Below are 13,692 nucleotides of genomic sequence, written 5' to 3'. Positions count from 1 at the left end.
TAGTTCACAACACAAACGTCCGTGTCCTCGTCTGATTCAGAGATTTCGTCCAGGAGAAATTGTCATCGTTGAAATTCTTTGCCGCAGACGGACTCTATCTCTGTGTTCGTAGTTGCATCTTACAGTCTATGAGTTGCATAGTGAGATCACCGGCGCCACCAGTCCGCCCTAACTCGAGCCAGTCCGGGCTCCTCATCTGCGGCAGGCAGGTCTTCAGCCTCGGCTGCTCTTCGCTATAATGCGGCTTGTAAAGGTAGCCACAAACACCTGATTCAAGCATCAGACTTCCGAAATCCTCTTCTTCTATATCATATTGAGTACTCTCCTCCGCTATTGTCATAACTTTACATCTGTCTCCACAGCGTCTGTTAGCTTAGCTTCAAACAAGATGGAGGATATTGCTTTCAGTTTCAGAGAGTAAAGTCCCACCCACTGATCTGTAATAGGTCTGTAGCGTGAGCGGGTCCCGCCCCCTGGGAAAGATGAGGAACTAGTGCTTGTAGTCTCAACAGAAATCCCCCCCTCTTACACTTCCTCCGACAATGACGCAAAATGACGATTTTTGCGTCATTGTGGGAGGAAGTGTAAGAGGTAAATAACGGATTTCTCCCGTCTCAGGGGAAAATGAGAGAGTGTTGCACGACCATTCAATAGTATGACTGGGTTTCTAACAATGCAAAGCTTAGTGCAAATGGGTGGAGTGTCCCTTTAATGATAGGAAACACTGTGTGTCTCTGTTCATTGATCTGTCCAAAGCATTTGACACTGTTGACCATAGAATACTAGTTCAGAGACTAATTAGTATGTCTCAACACTCTGTAGGCTGGTTTATCAACTACCTCGCTGATAGGACTCAAGCTACGCAAGTTGATGGCCTAACGTCAAAATATGTATCAGTCTGTAAAGGGGTCCCACAGGGCTCCATTCTGGGGCCACTATTTATATAAACTGTCTGGGGGAACATGAATTTTTCCATTTTTATGCAGATGATACGGTTATTTAGTGTTGTGCATCTACCATTAGGAAGGCATATGCTTGCAAACTGCTTCCAATAGAGTGCAAGCACAGCTTTATCAATTAAAGCTTGTGCTTAATGCAGAGAAGACAAAAGTAATGGTATTTTCAAACTCAAGGAAAAATGAGTTAGATCTGAATATTGTTAGGCTACTGATCAGGGTAAAACAATTGAGATATTTGATAACAATTTCATCTTATAAATATTTAGGATTTTTAATTGATGATCACCTTTCTTCCAGAAATCTTAATTCGGTTCGGGAGTATAGATAAAAGCCCGCCCGCACTGACAATTATTGATTGGTTGGGTCCTTACATGCGCTTCGTGAGGCACACAGGCACACACACGCAAGGTCTCTCGCTCCCTCTCTCTGCCGTGCGCGCGCTCTTGCTCACTCGCTCTAGATTCCGGGAGATTTTAACTGATATGCGGGCATCAGGGAGCCGCTATCGACATATCGGAACTTCCGGGAGACTTGGGATGTCTGGATCTGTTGCATATGAATGCCCCATCAAAGTGTCAGATGTTGGATGCTGTGTTTCATAGAGCTTTAAGGTTTATTTAAAATTGCAGACCCCTCACTCATCACACTTTACTCAACAGTGAATTTGCCCTCTCTGTCAAATCGCCAGCTTACTCAACTTTATATCTTTATATATCAGGGCATTATAGGCAGGCTCCCATGTTATATATCCGAATTCCTTAATTTTACACAGAGTGGTTTACGGTCCCAGAAAACTATTTAATTGAATGTACCTCAAACCCGGAGAGAGTTGTTAAAAAAGGCTTTCATGTTTGATAAACCTTCGACTTGGAATAACCTACAGAAAACATTTAAACTACAGTGTCTAATTTCCTTTAATGATTTTGAAGGTTATGTTAAAACTATAGAACATGAGTCCATCCACAAGTGCAAATGTTTTAATTAATTGCACTTTTTATTTAATTTGAAATTTGAGTTGTCTTTGCCTCTTTTGTATTTGTTTTGTGATTGTGTGATCACATTTGTTCTGCTATCTTGGCCAGGTCTCTCTTGAAAAAGAGATTCTATATCTCAATGAGACTAACCTGGTTAAATAAAGGTTAAAAACACACAGTTAATTCTCGACAATAAACCTGTAAAAGTGGGGATTTAGCACTTACTCACGTGGAGAACAAATATAGACACAGACTGTGTATATCTACTATATATAAGACTCAAACTCTCTTCAATAAAGAATCATGCCCTGTGTGAGTTCAAGCAAGAATGCATTTTTTTCCTGAATATTCACATAATTGCACATAATATATGCATATGCATACTATATATTACTGAAACGCTGACTTTCGACTGTTCATTTAGAACTGGTTCTTTGGTTCAGTAACTGGTCTAGTAACTCGTAAGAGCCACTAGTGTAGAACTTGTTCATTTCCAATTGGGTCTCAGGCTCGTGGCAGGTACACTGGCTCGTCCTTATATACTATGTTGTTGTTTATAAATTGATGAAAATCAAGACTTCTTCAAATGCCAATCAAAAGAAAAACAATTATTGAGTCTCATGAAGAAATATAATCACAATTGGAAAACTAATGTTAGGAATATTAAGTTGTTTTAGTAACATCATGAAGTAAAATGTCTACTTATAATTAAGTCTCGAGACCTTCTTCTGCAAATAGTCAATTTGAATTTCAATAATTCAAAAATAGCACAGAAACAAAGATCTTTGGGTTTATAAATGTTTAATTCGATACCAAAATTTCAGTAGACTGTACCAACACCAGTAAAATTTCATTATTCTTGGTACCATTTTCGGTACCATAGCAAAACCTACAGCACGTAGCTTTTTTTTTGTTTTGTTATGTAAACATTTCTTTAAAAAGGTCAAATGAAAAGTTAGTAAGAATAAAAAGAAACATAAAACAACAAATATTAAATAAAACAAGTGGCAAGTCTGTAATTATGTATTCACACTCCAAGACTCAATGTCTGTTTTGACATTCAGTCAAAATATTCCGTATCAATATTTTTTTTTCCCTGCCCATTGCTAAGGTTATCACTATGTCAGTCATTGCAGTTTCGGATTCAATCCTACACTTGAATACAGTAAATAACAGTGTAATGTGTAATTAGCAGCATGAAAAATACAACTTTTATTCAAATTGCAAATGGGTTATACAGAAAGCGAGCAAGGAACATTCCCATTATAATCACTGCAGCTGTCAATCAGAGTTCTGCACTCTTGCAAAAACTCCCGTTATAACCAAATTACACTCTCCACACTGCACAATGAATCTCTTATATTGTGTTTATAATTAAAGGATTCATGAGTGTGTAGAACATAAACTCTGCCATTTTGAGCAGATTCTGACTAACATGTCTGATTGGCCACTGCGTTCACATGCTCAAAAGACATGTCTGTGATTAGCTACAATGCTTCAAAAAACACATTGTAAATAGAAACACTGAATGTTTTTCACAGAGCAGTCACACAAATACTGAATGCTCGGGCGTGTTTAAAAACAGCCGCCTATCAGCAGGTACCAAACTGACCTAGTACAGGTACATTTTTAAAATCTCAGTACAGACTCAGTACAATTGACACTAACACTAGTCACAATAGACAGCAAGTCCTCTGCAATCCTTGAAAAAAAAAAAATTCGGACATGACTGGATCACTGACTTCTGACTCTGCCTAATTCATTCATTTCGAACTGGTTCTTTGGTTCAGTAACTGGTGCAGTTGCTTCTAACTCTTCATCGGCATCAACTGACAAACTAAAGTCCGATTCATTTAGATTTTGTGACCCAGCTCGACCAATTCCTCACTGCAAATCGACTCAAAGAACGATTTGTTCAAAAATCGGACCTCACTAGTATCTGGAGTTTCTCCTGTGGGGATGGTATCAGCTCTACCTCAATGGAGTCTCTTTGATGTTTGAGTATGTCACCAAACATTCTGGTCAACATCAAAAGGAGAATACAAGTTTTAAATGGTCTCTAAGAGACCAGACTTCTCAGAGGCAGCTTGGGCCTATGACCTCCAGGAGGCATTTCACAACTGATCCAACTCTTCTATCAGATGCAACTCTTCTATCAGATGGAATGTAACTGGTAATATTTTCAAATCATGACACCAGAAGAATGGAAAGACAGTGTCAGAGAAGGTGGTTGTGAATGTGTGTAACTTAGTGTTAGTTACAGGATCAGAGAATGACACCGTTCCTCTGTCATAGTCCAGGTGAACTCTCACCCTCTCAAGCTTCTCTTTCACAGGAAAACCAAACCGCTCATCCAGTCCGTACTGCACCCACCAGACACCAGAGTTAAAGAAAACACCTCCCTTTCTCTGGTTTGATGCTGTAGTTACTCCAAGACTCCAGTACAAACTCTCTTTGACCTCCACATCCCAGCAGTGTGTTCCTGAGTTAAAACCCTCTGAACCCAGAACACACGAATACTCATCAAATCTCTCTGGATTATCAGGAAGTGGTTGACTGTTCAAGCTCCATCTCACACTGGTCAGATCATCAGACAGGACTAGATGTGACTGAGCCGAGTTTGGATCCAGAATCACAGGAGCTGATGAGACACAATCAACACGCTTTTATTCTGATGTTCATATAATGATCACGTGTGAACCATACACAGATTATTATGAATCATGAAAATCATCCTATTGATCAAATACATCAGACATTTTCCTCTGATCACTGTCAGTGTTGTTATAGTAAACATGCTTGAGAAACTTCAGATTTGCATTTCATGTCAACAGAAACTGATAATGACTAAACAACTGAACTCTAGAGATCCTTTGTATTAATGTAACTGTAAATATCATGTTCATCTCTTGTTGGAGTAGTAGCTAATCTATAACGCTAAAATCAGACAATCTTCACCCATGTGTGATCTGCAGTGTGTAACAGCACAGATCTTCTCCAGACTCACTGTTTTGGACGATGTCCTGCATCTTCTTCCAGACTCTGAACGGCAGGTTGCCCAAGTATCTTGTCACATGAATCAAAGCTCCAGAAGCCATCTGTGGATCCGGCTGTGAGATCTGGACTCTGGAAGAACATTCAGGAGTCAGAACTACACTGGCTTTGGATCAGAACCAGAGAGACCAGAGACATCAGCAGATCACTCACCTTTTCATTGAGACTGAAAACTTCTGCAGAAAAAACACACCATTTATCATCAAGAACTTAATCAATCATCAATCAATCAATCAATGATGTGAAATCAGACCTTCAGAAAGCAGACGTCACTGGCTTTCATCATCTCCTCCATGTCTTTGATTGTGTATGAAAGATCTGAGATGTGTCTATCCATCTCCTCCAGCTTCTCCTTCATCATCTGCTTCTTCTGCTCCTCTTCCTCCCTCAGTGCAGTGATTGTAGCTTCTTCTTCATCTCTGAGAAACAGATGAAGCTTCTCAAACTGCTGTTTAATCAGGCGCTCTGTGTGCTCAGCTTGAGACTGAAATCAAAATCACATTCACTTCAATCATCTCAAAGCCAGTGAAATGTGGGTTAGTTAAAAACAACTTTAACTTTCTGAAGTACTAGTATTGTAGTAGTAGTAGATGTTCTTTCTCTTTACTCTGCAAATACACATAATTCTCACCAGCCTCTCATCATAAAACAAGTGTTAAATAGCTTTTTAAAAAGATTCATAAAAAAGGAAAAAAGATGAACATAAATGAGGTTAGAGATTAAAATATTTCTAATTAACTGAATGTAAAAAAAAAATTAATCTATTTAACAACCTTAAAGGGGTCATGACATGAGAAATCAAATTTCTCATGATCTGCAAGTTCCGTTTCAGTCGGTCACTCTCTACGTCACTTCGGTGACTGACGAATAGGAATCTTGCTATAGATTCTACTCTACTTCGAGTGTAACTAAAACTAGTCAATGCACATTGGCATGCGATAATTGCATCAGCTGCGCTGCATCGCAGCACCCGCATATAATGAGCAGCAGGTGCATCGCATCTTCAACTTTACGATTCGGAGCCGAGTGGTTTTCATGTCTGCTCTCTACAAAGCGGTGTTTAAACTGAACAACTTACGTCTTTTTGAAGATGACATTTAACCTGTGTGTTTCTGGATTAATTCGTAACCTGGCGCTGAGGGATGGTCTTGATAGCTGTGTCACGTGTCTGGGCTTCAAACACGCTGAGATAGCGTTCATGGATGAGTCATGCACTCATTGCGGGAAGATGACCATCGCAGAGTTGCAGTAGAGACTCCAATACCTCCAAAGAGGTGGGTCCCTGTGACTCTGCCTCGATCTAATCCTCCCCAGAAGGTTACTTCAGGCAGAAGCAGGGGTGATTTGAACCCTCACTCCTCATGCGTTTCGCAGCCAGTAGAGCTGCCACAGGAACGCACAGGACCATCTCAAGGCGCTGTACCAGCCATATCCTTTGGGGCTCTGATGTCGATCACTGCATCAGAGGGTGAGCCAGACGATTTGGCTTTGTTGCCTCCTTCGGGAAATGTAGCATTGCTCAAGTCAGATCCAGAGATGATGGTCATGCTTTCTCAGGCCGCTGAGAGGGTCGGGCTCGAGTGGAATTGACCACTGTGTCCCCACCATCCTCTGCTTGTCGCAGACTGCACCATTCATTCCCCTGGGTGGAAATCACAGTCCTACTAACGAAGGATGCGATAGAGCCGGTCCCTCCCTTCAGCGGATATGAGCACAGGGTTTTACAGCCCCTAATTCATTGTATCCCAGAAAAGCCATGAGTTACGGCCGATCTTGGACCTGCAAGTCTTGAATCGGAGCTTTCACAAGCTAACATTCAAGATGCTGATGCAGAAACGCATTTTTGAATGCATCCGTCCCCGAGATTGGTTTGCAGCGATCGACCTGAAGGACGCGTACTTTCATGTCTCGATTCTTCTTCGACACAGACCATTTCTGTGCTTTGCGTTCGAGGGTCAAGCATATCAGTACAAAGTCCTACCCTTCAGGCTGTCCCTGTCTCCCCGTGTCTTCACGAAAGTAGCGGAGGAGGCCATTGTTCCCATGAGGAACACAGCGTTCGCATTCTCAACTATCTCCATGACCGGCTGATACTACCACAGTCTCAGGACCAGTTGTGTGAACACAGGGACCTGGTGCTCAGTCACCTCAGCCAGTTGGGGCTTCAGGTCAACTGGAAAAAGAGCAAACTCACCCCGTGCAGAGGATCTCTTTTCTCGGTATGGAGTTGGATTCAGATGAACAATCAGCGCGCCTCATAGAGGAACATGCTCGGTTGGTACTGAACTGCTTGAATATGTTCAAGGGCAGGACGGCGGTCCCACTGAAATTCTTTCAGAGGCTCCTGGGGCATATGGCACCCGCAGCGGCTGTGTCGCCGCTCAGCTTGCTCCATATGAGGCCGCTTCAGCACGGGCTTCACTCCAGAGATGGGTGTGGCAGCACGACACCCACCGGGTGACAATCACACCAGCATGCCACCAAACCTTCAGCCTGTGAACAGACCCTTCATTTCTTCGGGCGGGAGTGCCCCTGGAACAAGTGTCCAGGCATGCTGTGGTTTTCAAGGATGCCTTCGTACAACGGTCATGCAGTTGCCGGGGTTTGGACGGGTCCCCACCTGTATTGGTACATCAACTGCCTCGAGTTGCTTGCAGTACGTCTTGCTCTGAGCCGTCTAAAAAGGCCACTACAGGGCAAAAATTTGCTTGTCTGCACGGACAACACTGCGACCATGGCGTAAATCAACCGACAAGGTGGTCTACGATCCCGTCGCATGTCGCAACTCGCCCGCCATCTCCACCTCTGGAGTCAGAAGCATCTGAGGTTGCTTCGGGTCAATCATGTTGCTCAACTGTGTAGCCGACGAGCTATCATGAGCTGCGTTCCTGGTATAGTGGCGACTCCACCCCTAGGTGGTCCAGCTGATCTGACGTTGTTTTGGAGCTGCACAGGTAGACCTCCACATGACTTCTTCGGGGAAGGAAGTGGCTTCCACAGCATTCCTTTTACAGGGCACGCTTCCCCAGTGTTATCCAATGGTCTCACGGTGTCACAACAGCAGTGATTAGGGCTGGGTATTGCCTAGTGAATTGCCTCGATACTATCGAGTATTGAAATATGACATGTTGTTCGGTACCAGATTTCGATACCTAAGGGGTTAACTCGTCAACGTCAGTGCTCAAACAAATACATATGAAATGCACAACGACACACATAAAGTCGCTCACGCACATACAGTGAGGAAAATAAGTATTTGAACACCCTGCTATTTTGCAAGTTCTCCCACTTGGAAATCATGGAGGGGTCTGAAATTGTCATCGTAGGTGCATGTCCACTGTGAGAGACATAATCAAAAAAAAAAAATCCAGAAATCACAATATATGATTTTTTAACTATTTATTTGTATGATACAGCTGCAAATAAGTATTTGAACACCTGTCTATCAGCTAGAATTCTGACCCTCAAAGACCTGTTAGTCTGCCTTTAAAATGTCCACCTCCACTCCATTTATTATCCTAAATTAGATGCACCTGTTTGAGGTCGATAGCTGCATAAAGACACCTTTCCACCCCATACAATCAGTAAGAATCCAACTACTAACATGGCCAAGACCAAAGAGCTGTCCAAAGACACTAGAGACAAAATTGTACACCTCCACAAGGCTGGAAAGGGCTACGGGGAAATTGCCAAGCAGCTTGGTGAAAAAAGGTCCACTGTTGGAGCAATCATTATAAAATGGAAGAAGCTACATGACTGTCAATCTCCCTCGGACTGGGGCTCCATGCAAGATCTCACCTCGTGGGGTCTCAGTGATCCTAAGAAAGGTGAGAAATCAGCCCAGAACTACACGGGAGGAGCTGGTCAATGACCTGAAAAGAGCTGGGACCACCGTTTCCAAGGTTACTGTTGGTAATACACTAAGACATCATGGTTTGAAATCATGCATGGCACGGAAGGTTCCCCTGCTTAAACCAGCACGTCAAGGCCCGTCTTAAGTTTGCCAATGACCATTTGGATGATCCAGAGGAGTCATGGGAGAAAGTCATGTGGTCAGATGAGACCAAAATAGAACTGTTTGGTCATAATTCCACTAAACGTGTTTGGAGGAAGAAGAATGATGAGTGCCATCCCAAGAACACCATCCCTACTGTGAACATGGGGGTGGTAGCATCATGCTTTGGGGTGTTTTTCTGCACATGGGACAGGGCGACTGCACTGTATTAAGGAGAGGATGACCGGGGCCATGTATTGCGAGATTTTGGGGAACAACCTCCTTCCCTCAGTTAGAGCATTGAAGATGGGTCGAGGCTGGGTCTTCCAACATGACAATGACCCGAAGCACACAGCCAGGATAACCAAGGAGTGGCTCTGTAAGAAGCATATCAAGGTTCTGGCGTGGCCTAGCCAGTCTCCAGACCTAAACCCAATAGAGAATCTTTGGAGGGAGCTCAAACTCCGTGTTTCTCAGCGACAGCCCAGAAACCTGACTGATCTAGAGAAGATCTGTGTGGAGGAGTGGGCCAAAATCCCTCCTGCAGTGTGTGCAAACCTGGTGAAAAACTACAGGAAACGTTTGACCTCTGTGATTGCAAACAAAGGCTACTGTACCAAATATTAACATTGATTTTCTCAGGTGTTCAAATACTTATTTGCAGCTGTATCATACAAATAAATAGTTAAAAAATCATATATTGTGATTTCTGGATTTTTTTTTTTTAGATTATGTCTCTCACAGTGGACATGCACCTACGATGACAATTTCAGACCCCTCCATGATTTCTAAGTGGGAGAACTTGCAAAATAGTAGGGTGTTCAAATACTTATTTTCCTCACTGTATGTGTAGAGTTTGCGTAACTACACACACGAGAAGCGTGGAACTCTCCGCGCACATACTCATATGAGACGCGCGCGCGCGCACGCACAAACTCTCCACGCGCATACTTGAGACGCGAGCACACACACACAATCTCTCCGTGCACATATTCATGAGACGCGAGCACACACACACAATCTCTCCGTGCACATATTCATGAGACGCGAGCACACACACATAATACCTTAAAGATGTGGAAAAGTCGATCAAAAGTGTGGGTACATTTCTCCAGGCTCGATGCCAATGCCAACAGCGCGCAATGCAGTATTTGCGGTAAAATAATTGCTGCAAAGACCGGTACCACGACAAATATGATGAAGACCTTGACAGTGCACGGCCACGGAGTAAACATAATAGCAGAAAGTTGCTTCGCCTTCGACTGGTAAATGAAGAGGTACCTTGTTGATCACTCTGACAGTGTTTATATTGCAATAATAACCTACTGAGTGTACACAGCCCTTCAAAAATGTGTTGGTTAGTCAGATTTTTATTTCCAGTAAGGATGCATTAAAGTAATCAAAAGTGACATTAAAACGTGTAATGTTACAAAATATTTCGTTTTTAAATAAATGCTGTTCTTTTGACATTTTTATTCATCAAAGAATCATGAAAAAAATGTATCATAGTTTCCAAAATATTAAGCAGCAAACTGTTTTCATATTTATGAAGGATCATGTGACACTGAAGAAATGATTTTGAAAATTCAGCTTTGACATCACAGGAATAAATTACATTTTGAAATATATTCAAATAAGATTTTAAATTGTAATACTAGTATTTCACAATATTACAAGTTTTACTGTATTTAAAAAAAATAATAATTCAGCTTTGGTGAGCATGAGCTCTTAATAAAACATTTTTTGTTCCTTTGTGCTTTTTTGTTCCTTTGTGCACTGGCTAAGGAGCATGAGTCAAACTGAAAAAATAAAACCACAATTTTCTGAGGTAATGTGTTATGTAATCTTGTTAAAATGGATTTCATAAAATTGTTATCGAAAAAAGTATCGTTAGGAACCGGTATCGAAACTGAGGTATCGAAAATGGCACCGGATCGAAAGATTTTGAACAATACCCAGCCCTAGCAGTGATGGACTTCACAGCTATGTAAGTAGGAGGTTTACACAGGGCGCTGGATGGGGTCAGCAGCTGTGGCGCTTTGGTAGGGGATTCCTATTCGTTGGGCACCGACGTGACGTAGAGAGTGACCGACTGAAAGGGAACGTATCGGTAACGTATTTAACCCTCGTTCCCTGAAGGAGGGAACGGAGACGTTACATCCCGTCACCACATCTGCTGTGCACCGCTGGTGCAGCCAGGTCACCGGCTCGGCTCCTCAGCGAAAACCTGAAGATGCAATGCATCTGCTCCTCAATATATGCACGTGCCGCGATGCAGCGCAGTTGATGCAATTATCGCATGCCAATTTTCATTGGCTCGTTTTAGTTACACTCAAAGTATATTCAGGGAACCTCCTTCAGAGAAAGATTTTTTTTGTGATCTGTGACATTGACAAAAAGTTATACATCATTGCACCATAGGCCCAGTCACCATATGTTCAGTCGCTTAATGGCTGACATTTGCTAACACTGGGAGTGAGCATTGTGCCAAAAGCAAATAGAAGCCATTATAATCACTGACGCAGAACAAATGAAATTGAAAGAACGAGTGATTGAAAGAACATTCGCATTGACGTGTCCAGTTTAAACAGTTTGTTAGCATCTCTGTACAGATTTCAAAAGGATACCAGCATCGGAAATGCGTGGATGGTTTAGTCTAATTTTGGTTTAGTCATCCCAGATCATGTCGGAGGACTATGTGTTTGTTCGGAGCATTTTGTTTTGTAAACAAGGCAGTGTAATGGAGAGTTTGCAAAGAATCTTTTGTTGAACGATGAAGCAGTCAACTGTATTGGATCTGCCAGCAGCAACATCACAAACCGCAAGTAAATTATTTTATAATGCTTTGTCAGTACATGATTTTACATGGATTATGTTTTCAAAACACTTACTCATGTGCAATAGCGAGTGGGTGTTAGTATTGTTTAATATGCAATGAAGTTAGCCAATCATAACAGTGGCCGTTTACTGACAAGCCTTGAGGGAGCCGCACCTTTAAAAAGTTATTATTTCAGACAGAGGGTCAGAATGAAGATAGAAAATAATCGTTTTCCGCATGTTTTTTTTTTTTTGTGTGTATGCAAAAAACATTAACATTATAAGGGAACCTCAAGGAACATATTAAAAATAACAACAACAAAAATAAAATAAAATAAAATCCATGTCATGATCCCTTTCAATTACATGAAATATCTTACAATTGTCAAAAGTGACATATTTTTGATCACGTCTTCCCTCAGGTAGATGCATATTGTCAACAGCATATTGAATATTAATCACGTTGTTTGTGCTTGCCTAAAAATGGTTAGCTGAATGCACAGAGAACGAAAGGTGAACACTAACCACTTGCACGTTAGTCCAGCCCACAGCAAAAGTACCCAGAAATCGGAGGCTTCGTTTTACGCAAACGATTACATTTTATACACTTTATACCAAATAAAGTATGTCAGACAAACCAATTCAGATTTCCACATCAAATTTGTGAATGTCAAAAGAATCAATCCTCACCTTGATGTGTTGAACTGTTTTCTCAAACTTTGCTTTAATGTTTTCTTTGTGTTTCAGTTTCTCTTGTAAGGGCTTCAGTGCTGTATTGAGCTCCTCCTAGAATTTAAAGTGAAAATACAGAAGATATTCTTTAATATGTTCATGTAACAGAAAATGGAACAGACACATACATTGTTTATGATATAGCCTACAACTTCTATGACACAAGTTTTTATCCTAAGATGTGAATCTGTCTTACCTTATATGATGAAACCACTTCACCGATGGGTCTGAATGTGTGACTGACGTGTGTCTGTGAAGTATAGCACACTAAACACGCAGGCTGTTTGTCCTCCAGACAGAAGAGTTTGAGTTTCTCACTGTGTAAACTGCAGAGCTCCTCAGACCCTGATGATTGGCCCTCATTTTTCTCCTTCAGGAACGCCTCACACAAGTTCTTTAATGCAAGATTACATGTTGGATCAGATTTTGATCTTCTCCTGCAGACAGGACACTCCTGAGTTTTCTTGATTTTCCAGAACTGTTGAAGACACTCTTTACAGACACTGTGACTACATGATAAAATAACAGGAGCGCTGAAGATTTCACGACACACAGGACAGATATAATCATATTCAGCTGGTGAATCCATTTTCACCGTTTGAGCTCCAGCAATCTGAACTTTACTTTCACTTTCTGAATGATGGTTTCAAAAATGAATAATCACAAAGATCTGCTGTCTGTTCAGAAACAAACGTCTCAAAATCCTTTAAAGCATTTTCCCTCATTTTCCACTGATCGCTGATTTGTCTTTCCTTTTCTTCTTCTTCTTCTTTTTTTGTTGTTGTCAAACACAAGAGTCAGTGTGACAGGAAAAGAGAAATAATGAGGCACTCTCTTCCTGGTAAGTGTTGCAAGAGGGTGGAGTTTCTGATCATCTATGGTTGCATTGTTAGCAGGTCAGACGGCAGTGTCAGGATTTCTTTAGGTTAATGTGAACAAAATGCGCTCAAAATGAACTTGAATCATCAAACTCTCAAAAGTTTAATGTTAGAAAACATTGAATCAGCAACATAATAAAAAAAGCACTTTATTTGCAAGTGTGTTTCATTTATTGCTCTTTATTTGTTGGTGAGTGTATTTGAAGCTGAACAAATCTTTATCACAATGATTCCTTCACATGCTGATGTTGCAGTGATAAACACACATCTGTTTATCGTGCTGA

At 41.5% G+C, this 13,692-nt stretch overlaps 1 protein-coding gene across 1 annotated transcript; it reads right to left on the bottom strand.

Moving 5' to 3' along the window:
• Positions 1 to 2,723: 2,723 nt before the first annotated feature.
• Positions 2,724 to 13,660, bottom strand: trim35-3 (tripartite motif containing 35-3). Its single transcript, XM_084109289.1, has 6 exons — positions 12,727 to 13,660; positions 12,489 to 12,584; positions 5,241 to 5,471; positions 5,141 to 5,163; positions 4,941 to 5,059; positions 2,724 to 4,574 (listed from the first exon to the last, which is right to left on the bottom strand). The coding sequence occupies exons 1-6, from the start codon at positions 13,117 to 13,119 to the stop codon at positions 4,048 to 4,050; spliced, it is 1,389 nt and encodes a 462-aa protein (XP_083965415.1). The 5' UTR covers positions 13,120 to 13,660; the 3' UTR covers positions 2,724 to 4,047.
• Positions 13,661 to 13,692: the final 32 nt, after the last annotated feature.

The sequence above is a fragment of the Abramis brama genome (genome assembly GCF_963993115.1).
Source record: "Abramis brama genome assembly, chromosome: 1".
NCBI classification, from domain to species: Eukaryota; Metazoa; Chordata; class Actinopteri; order Cypriniformes; family Leuciscidae; genus Abramis; species Abramis brama.
Note: the sequence above shows the minus strand (reverse complement) of the source record. Positions and strands in the feature narration are given on the sequence as shown.